At 38.6% G+C, this 25,777-nt stretch overlaps 1 protein-coding gene across 3 annotated transcripts in view; it reads left to right on the forward strand.

The window, feature by feature from the left end:
• The first annotated feature begins 6,295 nt into the window (after window positions 1–6,295).
• TRPC3 (transient receptor potential cation channel subfamily C member 3) overlaps window positions 6,296–25,777 on the forward strand; it is a 142,806-nt gene continuing 123,324 nt past the window's right edge. The window contains exon 1 of one of the 3 annotated variants that reach the window (XM_070609183.1): window positions 6,296–6,468. In XM_070609183.1, the coding sequence (XP_070465284.1) occupies window positions 6,467–6,468 (2 nt within the window). In that variant the 5' untranslated portion in view covers window positions 6,296–6,466. The remainder of the gene's footprint in view (window positions 6,469–25,777) is intronic. The other 2 variants (XM_070609182.1, XM_070609184.1) reach the window with 2 other exon arrangements.

Consider the following 25,777-nt stretch of genomic DNA (forward strand, 5'->3'; position numbering starts at 1 on the left):
TCATATTAATTGCAAATATTAGGAACCAAATTAACTATACTGTAAAAGTTATCTGGTTCTCATCCCAGAGTTTGGGGTCATTCATTCTCAAGAGTCATTTTGTTATCCCCAAATAGGCCTCAATTACTCAATTAAAGAACTCTCATATTGTTATGAGTCAGTACTCAGGATGGGTGCCTCCTACATTATAGTCAAGACTGGCTAACAAAATTTTTCTGTCTGGGTATGTTACACATTAAAAAACAATCTCTTGATATTAAATAAGCTTTAAAGCCATAAACTGTACTCCTAAATTCTTTAGCCTAAAGACATCAAAAATTTTACTTCTTCATATTGACGCATACTGTTGGGAATGGCTTCTCAGATTATTACCCTTAGTCATTCCGGAAAACCTGGAGTCCATCTTAGTAAGGAATGTGACTTCCACACTATTTTTTGAGAATTAAAAGTATGTGTAAAAATCAGGTTATCTTTGAAGCACTGCCTAAAAATTTAAGTATTTTTTCCCTAACCATTATATTTACATCATTCGAGTATTGTACAAAAACCTAACATGATTCTAGATAAGAATCTTTGATCTTCTCAAAGTCATGGAGGGCTGTGAGTGTGTATGTTGGGAGAGGGTGGCTCTAAAAGTTACTGAGGAAGAGGATGGGAACAGCTGCAGCCCATGACCTCTCCACTCTTAGGAAAGCCTCTGAACTTTCAGGGTTATGGATGATAGGGAGAAAATGGGCAGATGTCAAGCTCAATACTTCGTGGACGCATATAGCAGAGTGTATGAATAGAGAAGTTATAGAATTGCCTTCCATGGAGCCCTTGGATTTGAATCTCTCATGTCTCTGCCCTCTATCTCTACACCAGAGTATCAAGCCCAGTGCATTACACGAGTGACAGCTTCCAAGACTAATGCCCAACCTCATCTGAGTCTATGTGCCAGGCATTGTTCTCAGAGCTTACATCTGTTAACTCCTCAAACAAGAGGTGTTCAATTAATGCTTTAGGATATTAAATAAACACATAATAATTGTTTAGCTACAACGTTTAGGTAAAATCTGAAGAAAGTTAGGAAAATCAATTCAATGAATTTTTGAAGCCTTTTCCACTCTATAACTTTGTCAAACAAACCACAGATCACATCCTTATTTTCTCTTGTCAGTACACTTTTTTTATTGCTGATACGTTTTGACTCTCATTTCTACTCCCTCTGCTTTCTCTGGGAGGTGCCAAGTTCCCCAGGCAGGCAAAGTGATCCAAGCTCCAAGCCCTTCCAACTGTATTAAACCCAAATCAAATTACAGTGGTCACTGGAAGACTGAGCTTCCCACTTTCTAAGTACAGTCCAGGTCAGTGATGCCAATGCTTAGAAGAGAGAAGATGTATAGGAAACTATATCCTTTATCTACCCTGGTTTCAACCAGCCAGTGAGAGCAGTAACGGGTAAGTGCTTCCCCTATTCTCATAACAGTGCATCTGCCATTCAACTGTTTTGTATACAATTCAGATTCCTTCTCTACTGACCTCACACTTTATCTCCTCTAACTCCCTCCCAACTCCTCCCAAAATCTTTCTCCAAATCAGACTATGTATGGCTCCACCTCTAATTACTATTTACTAATTTGCATGCATTTTTTTCTCATTACAATATCATCACAGTGGGGAGTCGGTCCTGCAGGCAGGGTGCCCAGGAAGGATGCGTGACTGGTTAAGCTTCAGTTAGACCCTACTCTTCTTTGGCCAAACTTCAGCCGAGTATTTGGGTCACTTCACTTCCGGGGCAATGAGAATGTAAACTTTCCGCAGCTTCTCCCTAACCATCCATTTGTTCACATCCTATTAGTGACCTGTGAATATTCCTTTGAATTCATTAATTTGATACATTCATTTTTTTACAAACAAACTTTGATCCATTTTCTTCCTCAAATACAGAAAAATAGAGTGTCTTTTTGAATTTCTCCTCTGAGAAATACTGCCCTCTCAATAGTAATTTTAGGAACTCTCTGTTTAAAGGAGTTCACCATACTCCTCACACACACACACAAAAAACCTTAATAACCTGCTCTGCCAGTAGGGGATGCCCACTGACTCTTGAATAAAAAGGAAAATTTGTGTGTGCTTTCCAAAGGATATTTAGACCTGCTGACATTTGACTGTGAAGGGAACAAATGAAATGGATTGTGACCAGCTGTTCCTTATGGAGACTATGAGACAAGAGCAATAAGAAACAAATTAAACTGAAGCTTGGAGTGGTTTAGGTTCAATGTGAGGAAAAACTTCCTGTGGATAAAAGATGCAAAAAGTTGGAATGGGTTTCTAAGGAAGATAACTCAACATTTTCTGGATGACTTCCAAAACAGAATAAATTTGCCTTTGGATAGTTAAAATGATGTCCTTTTATTGTGATATCATGCCTCAAGATTCTTTCCACGACTAAGATTCTTTGATCCACTTTTGGAGAAAACAAAACATTAAGAAAAGTAGGCATTATTGCAAAAATGACAAAACAGCATTTTAAAATAAAAATAATTAAAGATTATTTCAAGCTAATTTGAAATATGATTCGATTCTGGTTCAATGCATTTAACAAATACTTTTTAGGTATTTACTAATAAGATAAAGGTAATTGAGACAAACTCCTCATTCGCAAAGAGCTCCCTTCCTACTCAGTCCACAGGCAGATGAAACATGATTTTATGACAGCTTTCGGAGAGTGCTGTGGTAGAGGAGATTGATTCCTGCTGCAGGGAGATCGGGGAAGTCTTCATGGAGAAATTGGCTTCTGAACCAGGCCTTGAAGGATGGACAGGACTTTGGTAGGGAGACTTAGAACAGAGTGACACTTTCCTTTGCAAGGGATCAGAATTAACAAAGGTCTGGAATTAATAATTTCGCAAGCTGGGTGGAGAACAGACATATGGGGCAAGGGAAGATGCTGATAATAAAAAAAAAGTCCAAGCTAGAGCATGACGTTCCAATTCTTTGTTACGGAGGCATCAAAATCCAGAGAATGAATGACATAGTAAGACTAGGATAAGGATGAAGCTGTGGAAGCGCAGTAGCTATGTTGGGAATGCCATATGCAGAGCTAATTCATCTTGGAAAATCCATCTGAGATGAAATATGAAAGAGATCCCAGGAAAGGGTCTCATTGGAAAGCACTCACATTGTAGCGGACTGTCTTAGGAATGGTTCTCCAGGCCCAGGTGAGTCACTTAGCCATCCTGTGGAGCAGAAACAAGCTCTTTCCGCCCAGCCCTACCCAAATTGTAAAATCCTGAGCAAATAGATGATTGTCGTTGTTTGAGGACTCGGATTTTGGGGTTGGTTTTTTATACGGCAACAGATAACCAAAACACAAACATAAAATTACATAGGGTTATGAACTTTAAATTTTGGACATTAAAATGATATTATCAACTATCACCATAATCTCATGAAGGAAGGAAACTTTAACACCAAAACTTCAACACACACACACACAGACAATGAAAAGACAATCTCAGACTAGAGGCTAATTCTTTAGATTTAGTAAATTCAACTCCATAAAAAATTCACAATATTGTCCTTACTTTTCTCATTTTTTCTGGACTTACTGAAATATCACTGAGAACACATAGTTGGAAATCATTGCTCTACCATCTCATAGGACGATTCCAGAAGCAGAATATCCTTATTTAAGGGTACTTTGAAGCTTTAATAACTTTCCTTGAGAAAATATTTGTTTTGCCCAAACAAGTCTTTCTTTTCTGAGTTATAGCCTATATCATCACTGAATATCACAAATAGATAAAAGATCTGACTAGCCAAATCCACAATTTGGATATTCTTGCTACTGTCGTTTGCAAAATCTGGTTACCTATATACCTGAGGGATACAAGACTATTGACACAATAAGTGGATCAATGATGAGGAATTAGTTGCTGTGGATGGAAACATTCTCACTTGCAAAACAAGTTCCTAGGCCTGCCTTGATCAAATGCTCCACACCAGTGATAAGCATGCTGCTTGGCGAACTGGAGGACAAAACATGTTCTGGATGTCTCTCCCAGATAAGCTATGCACATTCTCATGTTGTGAGGCCACTAGGAAGAGCCCGTTGGGTGACACATCTAGTTTCTCCCTGCTCAATCCTAGCACATGCACATACCCCACAGGTCTGAGGCACCACCTTGTGGTTGGGCATCCCTGATAAGTTCTCAGGGGAATTCAGAGAGGTCAGCTGATTGTATCATTAATAGCTCCTTTCTATACCTTCCAATGAAAGTAGTAGGGCCTACACGAGATTTATTGAATTGTTCATTTTCATAATCAACATTCTGGGCTAACATAACGTTTATTAGAGTGATATGGGTTGATTATTGTGTTTTAGTATTCAAGGCATTTTACTCTTAACATTTGTTTCTAAACTTGTGTCATAATTTTTGAGATAGTGAGAAAGTTTTCCCACTTGTTTAGCAGTGGAAAACACTTCTGCTCATTTTTGGCTTCTTATAGCAGTTTTGTTGAAAGCAAAACAAAGAGGACAAAAACATTTTGAATTAAATGCTAGAAAATGTTTGAGAAAGCCAACCTAAGAATGCCTGAAATATAATGAGGTGAATTTCTTTCTTTGGTCCATCTTAAGTGTATTAAAAGTTACAAATGCATCCTTAAAATTTACAAAGATATCCACGAATACATTTAAATTAAAATTTGGACTTGTGGTATTTAAGAGTAAGTGCAGTTCCTGGTTTGAAGAAACCAGCTCTGAAGGACTTCTTTGGGACAATTAAGGCAAATTGAATAGTATTGGGAAATTAAATGTTATTAAGGAATAATTGTTACTTTTGTAAGGTATGATAATGGAATTGTGGATTGTAGGAAAATATTCTGGTTTTTCAGTTATGGATATTGAAGTATTTGAGGGTGAAATGTCATAGTGTCCATAACTTGTTTTAAAATACTTTAGATTTGTGAAACAAATATGTCCAAATGGTAAAAATATTTTTTAAAAGTGATAAGTATGTGTTTATTTGTTAGTCTCTCTACCATTTGTTCAACATTTTTCATAACAAACGTGAAAACAAAAAAGGATACCTGTATTATATGCTTGTGTTTTCCTTTCAGGAAATATGATGGAGGGAATTCAACAAATCCCGAATTACACTCTAAAAAATAGATGTTAATTCTGAAACAAACATCTACTTTCGAGCCTATAAGCTCTCCATCAGAAAGGCTCTCGTTTTAATTCTGATTCAGCCCTACTTATTTATCTTCTTACTACGGTCCGTGGACACACTTTTAGCAATCAGAATAATTTTGATAGTGCCACAATCTGGACCCGAACAAGCACAAGATTCAAATTTTATTTTACTTAATTTGATGAGTTTCAAATGTGTGCACTTTGATTAAGCGGGCCATTTGGAGAGCAGATAATGGGGCTGACACAGCCTCCTGAATGAGAAAAAGACAGCATAATTGAAGTCAGCTAACAGGGTTTCCAGCAGGGAATAATTTCCTTGAGTGTGTGATCCGATTTTCTTTGATGTTTGTATTCCAGTAATAACATTAATAGCATCCCAAACAACACTCAATGAAATTTTAGACTTGCTATATGTAAGGACTTCATCATCAAACTTGGCTGTTTTCTATACAGTTTCTCTCAGGTATTCTAGCTCAGCATGTGGGAAAACCAGGACAGCAGGGGACACATATCAGTTTCAAATTCCAGACCAAATATCCCTGCTTTTAAAAATAATTTTTTGTGCTGTCCTTGCCTAAACTTGTTGGATATCAAGGTGAGAAAGTATTTAAAATAGTCAAACTCATAGAAGTGAAGAAGAGAATGATGTTTGCCAGGAACTGGGCGGGGCGGCGGGGGGTATGGAGAATTGCTATTCAGGGGTGTGAATTTTCAGTTATGCAAGATGAATGAATTCTACAGATCTGCAGTACAACATAATACCTATAGATAGCGATAAACTGTAAGAGAGCTCACGTTAGGCGTTCTTATCACAATGAAAAGAAAAAAGAAAGTGGCTAGAGTAACACAGGTGGGGCACAAGTACAGGAATAATGATTGGGCAAGTCCTGCTAATGGTTGGTAGCGATGGTAGTTAATGTACAAGGAATATCGCATCTTCGCATTTCCAGAAAACTGCTTACGTCGCTTTAAGGCAATTTAGAAATATAACAAACGTTAAGTGCCATTATAAGGAATCAACGACTGCAATTACTACTTGTAATTTTATTAACAGTGAGTCAGTAAAGAAATATTGAACTGTGTCTTTAAAAAGCTTTTCAATGAATAATTAACGGACAGAGAGAGAGAGAAAGAGAGAGAGAGACAGTCGTCATCCTGACTTCACTGTCATATAAATTCGGAATCTGAAAATTTATCTCTCCCCAGAAATGTTTGAAAAATGGGAGAGTAGGCTCGTGCTTTCCGTAACTCATACCTGACTGCTAATCCATAGGAGTGAACTGCATGTAAGTACCGAGGTTAAAATCTGTCTCAGTTTTTCCAGGTTTGATGCAAATGGCTTTATTCTGTGTGTATATTTTGAAGAAAGATCTTGTTAGGTTAGAACTAAAATTAGGGGATGGGGGGCGGTGTGTGGAGGAGAGTGGGAATCCATGGCTGATTATGAGTTAAGTGTAGGTATCAATGATTCCACAGAGTAAAGTTACACTAAAACTAAGCAAGTAATTCTAAGATAAGAAATTAGTAAAAATAGGCAATTACTGACAATTGCCGGTAAAAACAAGAAAGGCATTTGACAAGTTATAAGTCCTACCAGTGGAGTTAGAATCCATTTTAATAGGGACCCAAGTTGCAGAATTTCAAGAGACACAAAGTATATGAACATTCTGTATTCTGATATTTGTGATCATCTACAATTTTTATTAAAAGCACTTCAAACAGTTCACTGAATAAAAATCAAGGAAATATTGTTGCTCTAATCTGGCTGCTTGATTTTGAAATTCAGCTGGTGGCACGATGTAGCCTAGGTTTCAAAATGCATGACATATTTCCGTTCACTACAACAGGTCTTTTAAAGACTCTGATTCCAAATCCAGTCACAGCAAAGCAGTTAATTTGAAAGTTCTGAAAATCATTTTTGTTTCCTTCTGTTGAGATCAATTGCCTTCTCGTTTTGAAAATTCAGTTTCCATCTGGATTTATTAACTAAATCAGAAAGCAAAAACATTGTATGGATACTGGTTTATTTTGGCTCCAACCAGAAGAGAGCGAGATTATAAAATCACTTCAGAATTTTCTTATACAATTTCATTCATTTTGGGGCCAACATTTATTGAGCCCCTACTACAACCAAGGGATGTGCCTGATTGGCCTTGTGGTGTGTGCAAATACAAGAGCCAGGAAGGCAGTCCCTGCCTTCCAGGTGACCTTAAGAGATCAGTTCATTGATGACTTGCAAATATTCAAAAGCATACAAATTATCCAATAAATGCTCCTGAGCACTTGTAAAGAGCAGAAAACTTGAGACTTGAATTTGGCTTTAGTTTTCTGGCACCTAAGATGAAAAATGAAAACATCCATTATTTCCTGTTATTTTTGTTGTTGTTTTCTGAGAAAAAGAAGTCATTTATTTTCCTCTGAAGTGGCAACATTTTTCCTGGAAGTAAATTCTGCTAATCATGAGTAACTTACTGACCCACATTAATTCAACAAAGATGTGTTCCGCTTTCACCAACATAGGATGAATTGATTTTTGCCATATCAAGTATTTTGACAAGAGATCATGGTCAACCACCATCATACATAGTAGAGGTGATGATGGTTATTCTGTTTTGTACAATAAGTAGCAGGGTCGTTCACATGTTCAAAAGATTTGAAATAACATCCTTATGTTATTAGTTTAAAATATCTTAATTTCTCATGTTCTGATAGTTTGCAAATCCAAAAAGAAAAGTGTTCCATTCTTCTGAGAGTTGCTAACGGTAAAACATAAAGATTCATGAGGAAATATTTTATGACTATTAACTCTAATGTGTTCAAAAGGTTACCCAGATTTGGTGTCATCAAAAGCTTTTATCAGATGATTTCCTACCAGGACATAATGTTTCTGTTGAGGTAGTTACATAATGACTTTGATATTTCCTCTTTATTCAAAAGCGTGCTGTGTATTTTTAAGAACACGTTTAAATTATTATCAAGTAGGCTTAACTTATATTGGCAAAGACAAACATCAGTGTATTATGCTAGGAGAAATAGATGTTTTATTTAACAATGCAAATTCCAAAAATGATCAACAATATAACAATAACATGATTTTGTGAATTCTATCTTATGTCTGTTTTTAATAAATTTTCAGTTTTCTGGGGACCTGTAGAACAACCGGATAGCCAATGACCTGCTTGGCTTTGGTGAAAAAAAATGTTAATGTAAGGCTTGCATAGGTATAAAAGTGTTTGGAAATTGAAATTCTTTACTAATTAATTTGAGTTTAAATAATAAAACTGCATAGACCTATTGATTGAGATACTATTCTACTGTAATGTAGGAGTGATGGTTAGTTGTCATTTGTAATGGAGCATTCATTCATTTAGTAAATATTTATTGAGTCCTACTCTAAGCCCAGCACTGTGTAAAGTGTGGGTATATAATATTGAGTAAAACAGTCTTAACCTCATGGCTCTTAAAGTCTAATGAAAAGGCAGACATTAGTCAAAATATCTCACAAACATATAATTACAAATTGCAATAAGTGCTATAAAAGCAGTTCTACAGCATAGGAGATGCAATAAGAGTGTACCATACTCCAGTCAGGGCAGGCTTCCTGGAGGAAGTACCATTTGAGTTTCTATTTGAAGGATGATGAGTAGGTGTTAATGAACCATGAAGAAGAGGTGGGAGGAGCATTCCAGGCAGAAAGAGAAGCACGTACAAGGGCCCTGAGGTAGGAGGTACAGAGGAGTCAAAAAAAGAAAGGGAAGGCCTGCAGGATTGGCTCACAGAAAGTGGGGGGAAGTGACATGAGATAGGACCAGAGAGGCAGGCAGGGCCAGACGTTAAGATTTTGCTGTTCATTCTGAAAGTAACAGGAAGCCTTTGAAGTGTTTTAGACAGCAGGGTGACATGATCAGATTTGCAGGTTTTAAAAAATTATTTACTTTTCTTTTTGAAATCCCATAGTATAATTTACATCAATAAAATCTACCCACTTTAACTATACAGTTTGACGAGCTTTGACAAATGAATGTATGCTTGTAACCACCACAAAAATTGATATAAATATTTCTATTGCCCCAGAAAGTTCTCTCATGTCCCTTTCCAGTCTCAGCGACACCTCCCAGCCCCAGGAAGCCACTGATCTGCTTTCTGTCACTATATATCTTATTTTTGCCTATTTTACAATTTCATGTAAATGGAATTTTATGGTATGTACTCTTTTATGTCTGGTTTCTTTCACTCAGCGTGTTTTTGAGATTCAGCCACGTTGTGGCATGTATCCATCGGGCCTTTTCTTGCCGAGTAGTATTCCATCGTTTGGATAGCCCTCAATTTGTTTATCCACTAATCTGTTGATGGGCATTTGTGTTGTTTCCACGTTTGAGCTGTCATGAATAAAGCTTCAATTAATCTAAAAGTCTCTTTGAGGACATATGTTTCCTTGGATAAACATAACAGTAGACGTTAAGTATCTGTTTAACTTTGTAAGAAACTGCCCAACAGTTCTTCCACGTGGTTTGACATTCCAAAATACATTTTTTTACTCCAAGGTACATTTTACATTCCCATCAACAGTGTACAAGAGTACCAGTTCCTCCACATCCACACCAGTACCTAGCATGGTCAGTTTTTAAAATTTCAAACATTTTAATGGGTATGAACTGATATCTCACATTTTTTATTTTTATTTTAAATAAATCACTGTGGCTTCAGTGTGGAGAAGGACTAGCAGGCAAAAGGGGAAGCAGAGAGATCAATAATTAGGAAGATCAACTCATCTTGGTTTGGCTGGGACAGTCCTAGTTTAAAACTGCAAATCCCACATCCTGGGAATGCTCTTAGTCCTGAGCAAACCTGGATGTTTAGTCACCCTACTAATAAAGAAGAAATGATGATGGTTTTGGCTTGAGTGGATGACGGTGATGTTGAAGAGAAGTGGACGTATTTAGGAGATACAAATCAACAGAACTAAGTGATGGAGTAGAAAGATGTGGGGAGACGGAGAAGATGACAAGGATAACTCCTAGGCTTCTGGCTTGCACAACTGAGTAGATGGTGGTGCTGTCCACTGAGACAGAGAACACTGGAGGAGGACCAGGTCTGGGGAGCATGACCTTGACTTCAGCTTTGAACATGTAGAATGTGAGGTGTCTTTGAGACGTCCAAGTGGTGCTGTCCCGTAGACATACAGTCTGGAGCCTAGGGGGCTAGAACTACAAATTAGGGAATTCAGCAAATACTTGTGAGGTTACTGAAGACATGGGTCAGAATGAGACCAGAGGGGTCTTACAGAAGGACTTCAATGGAAGTTTCTTAGCTGACTTTTCCAAGTGTTTTACTCTGTAATTTGTATAATGTATAAGTCATACTACTTCTGTGTAAGAAGAAGAATAAAATTTTATCATTAACATGCCACTTTACATGGCAATTTAAAAACTACTCTTGATTCCTTAATATCAAAAACATGCCATCTCAAACTCCCTCTTAAATTATAATTTCCATTTTGGCATCATACTAATTTAATAATTAGATGGATTGATGAATGATTATTTACCTACTCTATGGAAAAACATATTCTATTTATTACAGCATCATTTAAAGAAAACATATTTTGAGGCCAGCCTGGTGGTGCAGCAGTTAAGTTCACACATTCTGCATCCTCAGCCCGGGGTTTGCCAGTTTGGGTCGTGGGTGTGGACGTATGCACTGCTTGTCAAGCCATGCTTGACAGCCATCCTGCTGTGGCAGGCGTCTCACATATAAAGTAGAGGAAGATGGGCACAGATGTTAGCTCAGGGCCAGTCTTCCTCAGCAAAAAAATAGAGGAGGATTGGCAGCAGATGTTAGCTCAGGGCTAATCTTTCTCAAAAGACAAAACAAACATATTTTATAAATGGATGTTAAAGATGGCAGATTTCTGAGGAGGCTGAATTTAAAGGTATTCTGCCTTTTTGGAAAGAGATTGCTTGACTATTTTCACATCTGAAAATCTCAAAACTCAGATATCATCCCTTTGCTTGAAAGACAGATATATCAAGAAGCAAAGACATAAAGATATGGGAAGTGTGTCCTAGTATGAAATTCCAAATACTATATCTTAATTAAGGTATGTTATTTTCATTTAGATGTATGTGTAATTTCTAGATTATCTCCTATTCAGACCTCAGAGAATGCACCAAAATCTGAATCTTAGCAATGCCAAGATTAATAAAACATGGCTAAATCTTAACAAGTGTAGAGTTGTTTAAAAAAAGATTTTAGGGACCTGAAAAGAGAGCTGAGAAAATGTGCATAAATAGAAAAGTATGAGTGAAAGGAAGGCATTGAAGAGGCAGAATGTATGTTTGAGGAGTGATCATTTAACAGAACACGGAGCCGCACAGCGTGTCGAGGAGAGCCTGGAATGGAAGAGGGAGAGATAAGCAGGGAAACCCTACTGTACCTACTGTGCTGAGGATCAGAACATCTGCTCCAGCAATCAGGAAAGCACTTATTATGTCATGTCACGTGACTTATTAGACCACATCTGGAATACTGCACTTAAACTCATATTTCTGGAAGCTATATTTAAGCATTCAGCCCAAAATTGTTCTTAAAAATGTGTTCTATTATTTTTCTCTCATAGTATTAAACACAGGTGCCAGAAAGTTAAAGAGAAAGAAAAAAGTTCAGAGAAAAACATAGGAATAGTTTACTGGATGTTAGGTTTGAATAATGTGATAAAATCAAAAGAACTAAAGCCTCAGCTAAGAGAACCTTATTCACGTGTATCTCTGAAGGCTGTAAATACGAGGAAGAAGGAAAATAAAGGGTGGCTGGAAAACATCAGAATTTGGTGAGCACAGGAGACTAGAATAAGAAGAAAAGCTTCCTCTGTTTGAATTTTCATTATTTCATTTTTGGTAGGAGGAAAACCATCTGACTTGGAAATTCCATAATAATCAGTAGAAGTTTTATTCCTTGAGATATTCTAAAAATTTCATAAAGGCAAACTCAGAGAGTCTAAAAAAGGGGAAAACAACTGTGTGTGAAGATACTGACAAGAATGAGACAACATGTTAATGGGGTTCAGCTTGGACTTAGACGTCTGTGAGTTCAATACAGGAGAATGGTACAGTGTGTTCTAAATGACTATTTGTCAGTAAAATGTGTCCCAGATGCATACTGATTGTGTGTCAGTTGGTACACTTTTTATCAATCTCCCTTTTTGAAGATCGTTTCTGAGGATTGATTTGTGACCCCATTTGCTCAATAGATGGCCACCACCGTGCCCTCTATTTTCACACAGATTCTAATGTAGCTACTCAAAGCAAGCTTTATATAATAAAGCCTTGAAAGAATAAAGTAAGCTCCATCCCCAATTCCAGAGATCCCGTTTTTCAGGCGAGCGTTTGTTGTTGTTTTCCTATTACTGTAATTTGATGGCCTGTCTGTAGGGTGCTGAACGCATTATGTGGAGTGCATCGGAGACACAGCGAATGTTTTCTGAGAGCCTTTGTGCACTGAGTTATTTTCTAAGGTGCCATTTAATACTACTAGGTGCTAATACAACGATGTGAAATGTACAAAGCAGACTGAAAATGTCCTTCTCTATTTTCTCCAGTGCCTTGAATGCCAGCTTGCCGTGATTATTACATTTTATCCCCTTTCATTTTATCAACAATAGACTTCCAACGGAGTGTAAATTTACGTATGATTTATTCTTTGTTTTATGCAATGAATAGAACACTGCACTCTAATTCAGGAGACCCTATGCCACTGTATCCATTTGTCCAACTGGACGCTATTTTAGGCTGCTTCAGAATACGTGTGCGTTTAGGGCCAGGAAAGGGGGTTGGGCAACTTGGACTCCATTCAATATGGAGGCAGTTGCATTAATCAACCCCGTGTGATACCACTGATTTCATTTCACAATAACAAGTGTTTTTATTTAAGCTGTCCACTTCCCTATGAAATAAGATTAAATATTTCCCTTCTCATCTAATTCTAACTTTGATTAATGTTAATAATTTTTCCCCATCAATACAAAAATTCAAAATTTAACACACGAATTATAATTCTAAGGAGAAGGAACGGACTGAGTTCTTTAGCACCACTTAAGAAGAAGTGTGAAAGGCCGAAGCTGACTGGGGTAAGATTCCTAGTCACCCATCTTACACCCAACCTCGACTTTTGCTGCTCCGTGCCACACTCTGATCAGATCCAAGTGTCTGCTCAGCATCCACCAGAGTGTGTTTGTTCCTACTTCTGTGCCTTAGTTCATAATTCCCCTTTCCTCCCAGGTTTTTAAAAAATTTAAGTAATTTTTATTATGATGTATTTTCAATATATGTCAATATAGAAATCTTTTTCAATGTATTTTCAATATAGAAAGCAGAAAATAAAATACATAATAATAGTATGTATGCATCTGCCAACAGCTTTAATAGACACTAACATTTGGTCATACTTGCTTTGGTCTCTCCAGCTTTGTTTTTGTTTTTGTTTTTGTTTTTTAAAGTTTTGCTCAAAAGAGACTTCCCACTCTTTTCCATCTAACATTTGTTTTCGTTGTTCAACAAACATTTCTTCATTGAGTATCTACTACATCCAGAGGCTGGGGCATGGTCGGGAGAGGTGAGGAGAATAACCCAAGCAGCCTTACCTTTTAAGAGTTCACAATACTTCCCCCTATTTAAATCCCACCTTCCCCCATTAAGGCCTTCCTAACAGGAGTCTGACTGGCCGACTTCCCTTCTCCCGACATCTAGGACACTGACAATCTAAGTAATGCCATTAAGGTGTTGTACCTGTAGACAGATGACCGCTGTGTGCTGGAGCTGGCTGGTACGGGCTTGTGAGTGACAATTACACAGATCTCTTTCCAACTCCGTGTTCAGTGATGGCCATGGTGGGGGTATTTACACCACAGAAGCTGGCAAACACTACAAATCAGAGTTTCTTGTTTTTTAAGAGAGCTGATTTACCAGCACACCACAGCATATAACACACTCACTCATAAACATACCTATCTTGTATAGTTAAAATGCTTTTGTAACTAAGCTTTAAATGTAAGTCCTATAATCTCCTTGAAAGATAGAATGCCGTTGTCTCTGACTGTCTTAATCTCCAAAGTGTGGTTCAAACAGTCGGCCTCTCATAAATACTTTCTGATCACTTTAAAAGAGCATGTTCATTTCTCCTCTTGCCACAGCGATTCATTAATGACACCCACTTTGCCCTGTTTTTGTCATCCTGAATTTTAAGATGCTGTTATTTGAAATTACTCTGATAGCTAATTGCTTTCCCTCTCCCTGTGAGGTAATTTCATAAACATCAAAATATCCAGCACTTGCAGCCCTGAAAGACACATTCCAGCAAATGATAGTCTCTCTGGGCTTGTGCGCCCCCCCCCGCAACACTAAGCTCTACGACGCGAGCCACCTGCTCAGCCGATTTCTCACTTGCGCTCTCTGCACAGTCTGCATCACCCAGCAGGTTTCTTTTGGAGGCCTGGCTTGAAGCTAGCCCGTTATTAAGAATCTTGAGAAAGGGCAGGATGGGTGTGAAGCACGTGTTGCAGGATCAGCAAAGGGTCCTTAGCGGGACCACAGGATCCATCAGAGTGAAATGGAGTCAGATGCTAGCAGTAACAGTCACGTACGAGTTTCTCAGACTCCTGGCCTTTTTATGTCTTCATTTCTCATTCCTCTAATTAGACAGTAAAGCCCATCGGAGAGACTGATGCTCTACAGTTCTCATATTTGCAGACTATGTTCGGTGCTCCTTGCAATCCTTACGTAAGGGTAGAGACTCTCATCAGAGATCCGGGGTACCGTCGGCGGAGGGACTACAGTCTGTCCTGCCTCAGGGGTCCCTTAAAAGACCGAAGATAACTGACTTCTTCTACTGCTTGGCCTTTTTCTTCAGTAAACCACTCTTGTGTTCATCACTTTGTCCATTTTTAAATTAGAAAAAATTATTTTATTTCCTTTATTCTAGCAAAATGAAAATAGAGAGTACATTATGATTGTGTCCTGTAGCCTGAGAATTTAAAGAAAGTTACTCGCTGGCTTTATTTTCCCTCTATCATATTTATGGGAGGTGGAAAGGTAGCGGGTAGAGGGTGCTTTGTGCTTTGTGATATGACTGTTTACTTAGGGTTATGCTACATTAGTGAATGAAACAGCATCCACTTCCTTTTCCCATCTTGTTAGAATTTCCAACATCCAGGTCATTGGGCTCACTTTCAATGTGAAGATGTTCCCTCAAATTCATTCTCCTGATCTCCGCCCTTTCCAGTGGTCTTTAATAAGCCCTCAATCCTGGGGGAGGAAGCGGAAGGCAATCAACTACTTTTCCCATTTTGCTTGTCAAAAGGTTTCAAAATTCTCACTTTGAAAAGAAAAGGCTTTGCAGAGTCAGCTTCTTTCTCTTTGTGGTAATGACGGGTAAGGAAACGTACCCTCCTACCACCACAGCTAGTGTCACCAGTGGGCACCACAGCGGTTTCCACAGCCTGCAGGGCACCCACGGGTTTCCGACCTTGGCCTCCGTGACGACAGGCCAAAGGCTCACATTTGGCTCTGCTGGAACCACATTTATTTCTGTACTGGTTTCCTGACTCTTCATAAATCGCAACCCTTAGCAGGTCTTACACTTTTCTTATCAGTTGTAGAGTGACGGAATTTTAACATCACTCCACTGATCCATCTGTAACAAGTTTTCTTGGTTGGGCTGAAACAGAAGTAGGCAGTATCCATCTTTGTGAACCACTGATTTATACAGGGGCTGAGGAGCGTCTTAGGGAAAACAACTAAACACTTTCTACAGTTTGAGTCTAGACATGTGTAACAGATGAGGGGCAATGGAAACCAGATTAACAGTTCTGAGGATGATGAGAGGAAACTCTCAACAAGGGAGAGAGGAGACTTGAAAGATAAGCAAGACCCAAGATCAGTGCCCAAGCAACGTTTATTTCTATATTTAATTAAATAAATGTTTATTGAATGCCTACCATATACGAGACCCTGCACTAAATATTAACCTTAATTTTATATGTTTGACCATCTATAAACACAGAAAATAAGAAGACGGATTCATTTGGGGGTTTCTAGGTGTGCTTTTGGCAGTTAGGACAATTTTACAATTACAGTTTTAATAGCCTTAGCACTATTAGAGAAATTATTAATTTTGGTAACTGATGGTACTCAAATTGGGTTACTTTTTTTTTTTTTTTTTGAAGATTTTATTTTTTTCCTTTTTCTCCCCAAACCCCCCCGGTACATAGTTGTATATTCTTCGTTGTGGGTCCTTCTAGTTGTGGCATGTGGGACGCTGCCTCAGCGTGGCTTGATGAGCAGTGCCATATCCGTGCCCAGGATTCAAACCAACGAAACACTGGGCCACCTGCAGCGGAGCGCGTGAACTTAACCACTCGGCCACGGGGCCAGCCCCTGGGTTACTTTTTTAATATTAACTAATGCCATCTGAAATTTTGAAATAAGAATCCTGAAAATGTTAATACATTTCAAAAGAAAAATTATCAATGTAATCTAATAATTTTCATATGAAATGCTATTATTTCAACAAAAATTTGGCATTCTATTTGATATGACTACGTAACAGTGGTGACTTCCTATCTCTTTTGGTCAGATGCTTGATTAGATCTGTCCGAAACCCTGAATGCATTAAACAAATTGTTATGTTCCACATAATTCCATAGTCATGTGTTGTGTATCACTGTGCTGGCACTTTTGTCTTGCCAGTCTATCCTCAACAAGGGCACTGAGCACTCAGAACATGGAATGAAAACATTGGTGGGTTTGACGTTAAGTGAAGACTCATGAATCTTGAGTTTTTAGCCCACTGAAAATTTGACCATTTGACTTTGTGTCTCAGGATAAACCCCGAAGTGATATGGCAGTTACTGTGCTGTTGGTGATATTGTAAACGCAATGTCATTGGAATTTGTATCAGCTTCCGCTCCTGGAATATTTTACCACAGGAACAGCGAGCATGTGATGGAAAAGACGTACAGGAGAATTGAAATATGCCCCAGTTAGCATTTCCAGGCACACGTGGTCCCAGAGGGCAAAGTTGTAAGAGCAGTGGTGAGTACAGACCATTCAAGCTATACTGCTCATGCTAAATGAGGGAATATTATGGAAGCTATTAAGAACCTAGGTAACCTTTCCTAAACAGCTGGACATTCTACCTCCTCTGTGGCTTTGAGAGCAAATCTATCTGTTGCTGAAAAATTTCTAGTATGGTGAATATGCAAAGAACCTCATAGATACAAAGAAGACCTGCACAAACTTTCAACTATAAGACGAGTAAGGTCTGAGGATCTAATGTAAAACATGGTGGCTACAGTTGATAACACTGTATCGCATAACTAGAATTTGCTAAGAGAGTAGAACGTCAATGTTCTCACCAAAAAAAGAAAAATATGTGAGGTAATGGATGTATTAATTAACTAGATGGGGGGTACCTTTCCACAATGTCCATGTATATCAAATCACCATGAGGTACACTTTAAATATCTTCCAATTTTATATGTCAGTTATACCCCAACGAAGCTGAAGATTAAAAAAAACCCTTACACATAGTGAAACTCATTCATTGCTGAAATGCGTAATGTCATAATTCCTGACGAGACAAACTGGCAGAAGACAGGATGAGAATATCTTCTCATCTTCACGTCAGAGTTCAATGTATCAAAGTAACTTAGCAGATTCTGGGGTGCCAATGTAAGGATGGAAACTTCAAAACATCTCACCACTTCCCACTTCCCTGCATCTGAAAATATTTCCAAGTCGATTCGTGAGGCTCTAATATATGCCTCCAACCTTCGAGTTTGTTCCAGTTGCTTCAGTGGTATCAACTTCCGCTGGTCTCTGGGACAGTCACACTATGCTTGCGGAAGCCCGGTTTTCCCTGAACTCTTTCTAGGATAGTGGATCGGGCTTCCAGATTGCTGCCAGTAAGTTTCCACTATTGTTTGCCTAACACACGAGGAACTGCTACCAATGATATTATATAACAATAATAAATACTACTAACAATAACTAAGAAAAGCAGCACTGGCAATTCTGCTAGCTGGTGTCATCAAGTCATCCAAGCCTAGGGAATTAATTGACAGCCCCAAGAAGCTGGAAGTGGGCAACTGAGGTTCTAGTACAGACACCTCTGTGAGAGAACTATCCACATTGGAACGCGAACATCAATTCCACTGATTACTGAGCACACAGCAGCTCACGACACAGGATGTCCAAGGACGAGGTGTTCTCGAGATTGAGTTACACTGACTTTGCAGCAACGGGCAGGAGAAACGACAAAAACAACAACTACAGAATGATATAGCTTACAACATAGAACAAAACTCTCCAAAGTTTGGGGAAAATCAATAAAGGAATCTCATTTAATGCCATTTTACATTTTCCTAATCATATAATACTTTAAAGCTAGTTTGCCAGTTTCTCAGGTAGCATATCAACCTTCAACTCTTTCTTAACAACTAGTGGTCAACATTTGAGGTGGTGTGGTTGCTCGTCACATCTAGCTTGTTTATTTCTCTACCCGCGCTAGTCACATGGTCCACTATAGTACTACCCTTCTGGACACCCTCCTGGCTCTTCTGACGCTTTATAAGGTTTTCACATCAAGTCTGTCAACAAAATGCCACCAACTCTACATATTCCAATTGTCCTTTGTTTAAAACCAAACTTTTAGTATTTTATATGTGCTAGGATGGTTCTGACTTCTTTTTTGGGTGACAGTTTCTATTTCTTCAAACTAAGCATTTTTAGATTTTTTTTCTGCCAATTCTTCAAATGACACCTCAGCATTAATTTTGTATGTTTTATCATCAGTAACTAAAAGTGAATACTCCTATTTAAACATTAAAATCATTTTTGCTAAATCAGTAAATTTTGGCAAATTGGTCATTCAGTTAACTGAATCTTGTTTTTCAAAGCACTGATTTTTGGTGAGTTGGTCTACAAAAGTTGGAGGCTCTAACCCATGCTTATATTGAACAACTTGTAGAGAATATAAATATACACTGAATTTTTGAAGTACTTTGACTACAGCAGTATCTTAAATGGAAAATATACACATTAGAATACACCGTCTATGATGTAAGTGATTAACAAAGGAACAAGCCTATATTAGACATCTAGGTTCCAGAAGTTAAGAAGTTGTGAGAAGTTTATCACAATCCCAAACAGAGTTTATGCATTACCTAGAAGGCCCAGAACTCTGTTTATAGATGTCATATTGTCTCCTTCATCTAGGAACATTGCTGAACACTGCTGAGCCTTTTGTGTGCTTACTTAATCATAATACCTTATAGGAACTTTTGTTTCACTATCTTATCCATGAGGTTCCCACTTGTTAAGAGTTAGAATAGTAACTACTGTTTGTATGGTAACATATTGCTTATAAAATTTTTTGCCTACCATTATCAGTTAATAAGGCAATGAGCTAGGTAGATTGCAGTGTGTTTTTTTATAAGGAGGGAGAATTTTGTATAGTAGTGTAGAAGAACATTTCAACTCTTCAGCTAAAATCTCAACTTATACAATCACATGCAGACATTTCACTTGAGTTAAGATTCTGCAAACAATCAACTTAATACTCAGAAAGTCAAGCTTCTTTGCCCGAAGCTGGTTTAGCATGGACTTCCACCTTCATCACTACTATGCTTCAACTCTAATGTAACCTCTCCTAAGACTGAAGATGACAAATTCAAGAAAACTTATTTAGCTCAGGCTAAGACTAGGATGAAAATTACCAGAATGGCTTTTTCATAAAGTCAGGAATCAAAGTGACAGCACCATCAAAGACTGGGACATATTTGGTTTCATTGATCATGAGAAGAAATCCAAGAAGCATTGTTGGGCTACAAAACCAAGTGATAGCAAATGTGCATATACCAAATTTTTCTGCTAGTATTCAAGACATAAAGCTACTGTCCCTGAGTTGCTCCCCAGCCAGCCCTTCCCTGCCCTCCAGGCTCTACTCTAATCTATTCCTGGAAACGGTACAGGGAATCATTGCCCAATCTTGAGCTATATTCAGATTGGTGACTGGCAGGGATTAATATCCTTTCTGAATTACAGTAACTTCCTCTGAATAAAACCATGAGCAAAAACCCTACTCTGATTACAATATATGACTATGATATAAAAAGGAGCAAAATCTCTGGACAGTGAAAACCAAAATAGCCTCTTAACTGTTCTTCTAAAATAGGTTATATGAAACCTCTTTTTACAAAGAGATAATTGGCTACCATAAATAGTGTAATAAAAGTAGTCTCTTGTTTCTGCTGTAAAAATTGAAAAGTATTCATGACAGAAAGAGAAGACTCTGAGTTTTTAACCTTTGATTTTTAACCCTGAAGTCATTTTGCAAAAATATGTGATGTCTTACTTTATATAGTTGTTAAGCTAGCTAAGACTTTACCACCAAATGATTACCTGCACAGGCACTGTTAAATGACTTAATTTCCAACATCTTCACTTAGTAATAAGGGCCATCAGCACACTCTAGACCATACAATTTATAAATGATTGATATGATTAAAACTTGACTCGTGACTTAATTCTGGGAATATGCCTATGTGTGAAGCAGACGTTGCAGTGTTAGGACATATTTTTAAAGGTTGCAAAATAACAGCCTGACAAGCTGAATCCTAAGTTTGAGAAATTTTATAAATGAAGGATAATAAGGCTATCAAAATAGCAAATACTATCAAAATACCCTTCCTTTCTTGTGTTTTGAGGAACTCTTGTCAAATGAGGAGTGATCAAGGCATGATGACAGCAACTAGAAAGATATGAGAAGCTGGTTCTATGAGGGTGGGTGCAGTTATGATGCTAAATAAGGAGAAATGTGATTGGACAGAACTGAGCTGGGTCTGATTAGCCTCTCATTTCACAAGAAGGTAACAAAAACTATTCTGTACGTGAAGGATAAACTGAAATGGAAGAAAATACAGATAAGAGTCTGTTTTGAACATATGTGTGAGGTGAGTAAGACATTGATCAATGTGGTAACTATAGATTTAGTAAGAGAGGCATTAAAGGGAAAGTACTGGATGAGTTGGCAGCTGACTGAGTAAGGAGGAAAGATGAGAACAGGAAGAGAGGCAGTAGCTAAGATGCACTCCAATGTTGAGAGTGTAGGGTCCCAGGAGAATGTGGAGGCCTTGGCATTCATGGAGAATTCTGAAAGAGCCGCAGCTTGGAGAGAAAGCGGAATGGAAGCAAAATATGTAAATCATTGACTCAGAAGATGAGGCTATATTTCATGGTAAAGAAAAATTGAATCATGTCTAAATATCAAAGGGAAAGAACTGGAAAAAAGATTTAAAGTATTAGAGATTAAAGTACTAGAAGGATTCCTAATATGCATGAAGTCCATGGTCAGGAGAACCTATGTACTGAAGATGTTACTGAAGAGGAGAAAATGCGGTCTTCAGAGACGCCTAATCCTAAGGTGAAGCAGGGGGGAGTGATGACAAGACCTTGAGGAAAAGCAGGCAGAAGCCGCAAGGTGAGAACACAAGATGATACCAATGTTTGAGCCTCTTGAAGAAGAGCTGACTCTGTTGTTGTACCCTTTCCATCCTGTGATCCTTATTCATGGTGTCTCTACCCTCCCCATTCATTCATTCATTCATTCATTAACTCACTCACTCAAAAAAACTGATTAGGTACCTAATACGTAGCAGGCATATGCTAGGATATAACGATACATAAAGCAGAATCTTTGCCTTCAAAAAGCTCAAAGACTCATGGAAGGATTATTGGGTAGGTGGGAGAGAGACATATTCTTAACTCATGCCATACATTGTGGTAAGTGCTCACTTTGAGAACACCAAGGAAGGCACAAATAATTCTGACTAGGAAATGAGCAAGACTTCCCAGAAGATGTTTGTCAAAAAGTCATAAGCATAAACACTTACCACCAAAAGCTTTCACTGAGATATCTACAAGAATGTTCATAGTAACATTATTCATCAGATCCCCAACTGGAATCTATCCAAGTGCCCAACAATGGTAGCATAGATAAATAAGTGTAGTATATTCACATAACGGAATGAGAATGAAAGAATTTCAGCTACACATAACAACATAGATGATGCTTAGAGACACAATGTTGTGTGAAAAAAGTCAGACACAAAAGAGTACATACTGTATGATTTCACTTATGTTCACTTAGTTCAAAAATAGGCAACACAAATCTATGGTTAGAAGCCAGAAGGATGGCTATTCTCGGGGGAAGGTAGTGACTGGAAGGGAGTACGATAGAGGTTCTGTGGTGTAATACTGTTTCTTCATCCAAATGCTGTTTACAGTGTACGTTGAGTTTGTAGAAATTCCTCAAGCGATGCACTTATTGTTTGTGTACTGTTCTCTATATATCTTATACTTCAATGAAAAATGAAATAAAGTAAGGAAAGAAGGACCTAGAAGCTTAAGAAGAGAGGCCAAAGTTTGGGACATTGTGGAATGTGAACCAAGGAGGGCATGATAAAAAAAGAGTGTGTGATTCTTCTCTGCCTGTTCCCCTAGATCCACTCTTCAACCTTCTCCATCTGGAAGGATAACTGTTATGGGTTGAATTGTGTCCCTCCAAGAAATATATGTTGAAGTCCTTATCCTTGATACCTCCAAATGTGACCTTATTTGGAAATAGGGTCCTTATAGACATAACTAGTTGACATGAGGTCATACTGGAATAGAGTAGACCTCTACAAATGTGACTGATGTCCTCATAAGAAGGCCATCTGAAGACAGAGACACAGGGAGAACGAAAGCCATGTGAAGACAGAGGATTGGAGTGATGCATGTATAAGCCAAGAAATGCCAAAGGTTACTGGAAAATAATCAGAATCTATGAAAAGGCAAGGAGGATTTCCCTAAAGTTTTTAGAGGGAGTATGGCCCTGCTGATACCTTGATTTTAGACTTCTAGCCACCAAAATTGTGAGACGATAAATTTCTGTTGTGGTAAGCCACCCAATTTGGGGTACTTTGTTACAACAGCCCCAAGAAACTAATACACTGGCCTTTATAGATCTTTACAGATGGCCCTGTCATTGCTGGCTCCAGGATACTTCCCCATCCCTTGTAGTTTTCTCCCTTTACCCAGCCTACTTTTGTAAATAGACTCCCCATTAAACTCCTCCCAAACTTACCCTGTTTGAGGATTCTGCATGGATCCTGACTTATATAAAGAAGAAGAGAACTGGCACTTCCTAAGTGCTACATACATACATGTACATAACACAGTATAATTTTCAGAACAAGTTTGTGGGAATCATGACAAGAAGCCCTCAGGAAAATGCCCTACAAGGGACCTAAAACCCTAAGATAGTGCAAAGTAAAGATTGTTCCTGACCCAAGTCTTGTCTGTTTTTGGGTGTGTGTGTGTGAGGAAGATTGTCGCTAAGCTAACATCTGTGCCAGTCGTCCTCTATTTTGTATGTGGGATGCTGCCACAGCATGGCTTGATGGGCAGAGTGTAGGTTCACACTTGGGATCTGAACCCATGAACCCCAAACTGCTGAAGTGGAGTGTGCAAACTTCACCATGCCACCAGGCCAGCCCCTTGCCTATTATTCTTAAGCAAGGTCTATGTATCTCCTCCCAGAGCCAGGCTGTCCTTCTGCAACAAGAGAACTTGTACCTTCAGCAAAGCCCCTCCTTAAAACCGCTTTGTTCAGAAATCATGTTTGCTTGCTTTTATTTCCACAAAAGGTAGAGGAGAAGGAAATTTATCTTTCAACATAAGGTAATGGAAGGCAAAAGAATTTTGTGATTGGCTGCCAACATGGCCCATAATTTCTGTTCTAGCAAAAACCACCCAACTGTCTGCATGGGCTTGGTTACAGGCTACAAGCCATAGGAAAAAGCCCTTGGTCATCTGCCCATACATAAACCATCCAGCTCCAGAGGTCAAAACCAATCATCAATTAAGAAGGTGAACCATCTCCATCTTCAAGAAGAGTGCTTCAAACAGTGAGGCCAATAGCCAGGTATAGTTTGGCATTGAATTGATTAAAAAAAAAAAAAAGAGTGGAAGGAAGTTATGGTTTATAATTTCTTTTTCACTATGATAAAAAAAATTGATGAATGGTCTGGTTCAATGGTACTTGGGGCAGTACCAAGCTTGCTATATGCTAAGAAAGAGAGGCAATAGTGATAATTATAATTATAGTTAAATTTGAATATTTTAAGGTCCCTATGTGCCAGGCTAAGCACTTTATATACTCACTCTCCAACACTACAAGATAGGCACTATTATTATCTCATTTTATAGGTAAGGAAACTAAAGCTTAAAGTGATTAAATAAATTGCCCAAGTCACACGGGTAGTAAGTGCTACAGTTTAGGATTCACACCCGAGCCTGTAATATAGACACCAGAACTCCACTGACTTCCCATGACAAATGGAAACGGAAAGCCCTTGGGTCTCCCCTCAAAGGCGGAAAAACTTAGGGGTAGGGAAAGAAGTGAGTTGCATTAGAAACAAATGGAATTCCCCTCCAGGTTTTGAACTCTGGCTGCAAGGCTCCTGTTTTGCAGATGAGGAAACCAAGGTTCCCAGAGGTAAAGTAATGGGCTCAAAGTCACACAATTATTAAGTGCACAACCCAAATTCTTGCCACCCTAAGATGAACACCATGTTTGTAAAGAGTTAAGGCTGAACCTCCACGTTTGAGAAGCTGTCCTCTGGGGACTGGTCACATAATCAGTCTGATTTCAGTTTCTTCAATTCTAAAATGGGAATAACAATTCCTGCCCCATAGGGTTGTTCTGGGGCTCAGTGACGGAATGGACATGATGCCACATTTTGTAAACTGAAAGGCACTGCACAGCTCACTAACACTCTTGCAGTAAATCTGGTGTGACTGATGGGCCTCTTGGCATTTTAGAGCTGAATGGGAGATTACAGACAGAAAGGGGCAAGGGTCTTAAAGAAAAAAATTATTCAAAATAAAGAGCCAACAACAAGTAACTGTAGAATACTTCTATTTCACATTTCTGGGGCTGAATGGCATGTGCTTTTGGAAAAATAAAAAGTCAAAACAAAAAGGAAGAAACAAGAAAAGACTCAACCAAGCCCCATCCTATAATGCCCAAGTGATATTGCAGGCTGGCATTGGCTTGGAGGAGGACTGAGTAAATCACAGTCTTTGTGTTGGCCACATATTCCATAGAGCCCTTGGGCTAACTCTAGCTATTCCTGCCAAGTCATCTGTCTTCCTGCTTCAGCTGGGGAATTTCTAGGTCAATAATACCCAGAGCTCAACTTTCAGTTGGCTCATGGCCCCTAAAATTATAAGGAGACTCCCAAACCTCTGGTGTTTGGATTAGAATATCTGTGAGACTACTCAACAACACTGTGGCCCGTCCAGCTAATGGTGATTGTAGCTGGGAGACTCCAGAATCCCAGGACTGCAGAGCCTACTGGCCCGGGCATTAACTACAAAGCACTGGACGTAATATGGTGACCTCTGTGGAAAGACTCAAAACAACCAAAGCCAAGCTGAGGTGGAATAATGAAAACTCAGCCTGAATTAGCACCCGTGATATACAGCAAGAAAAACA

Source organism: Equus przewalskii, chromosome 2 (genome assembly GCF_037783145.1).
Source record: "Equus przewalskii isolate Varuska chromosome 2, EquPr2, whole genome shotgun sequence".
NCBI lineage: Eukaryota > Metazoa > Chordata > Mammalia > Perissodactyla > Equidae > Equus > Equus przewalskii.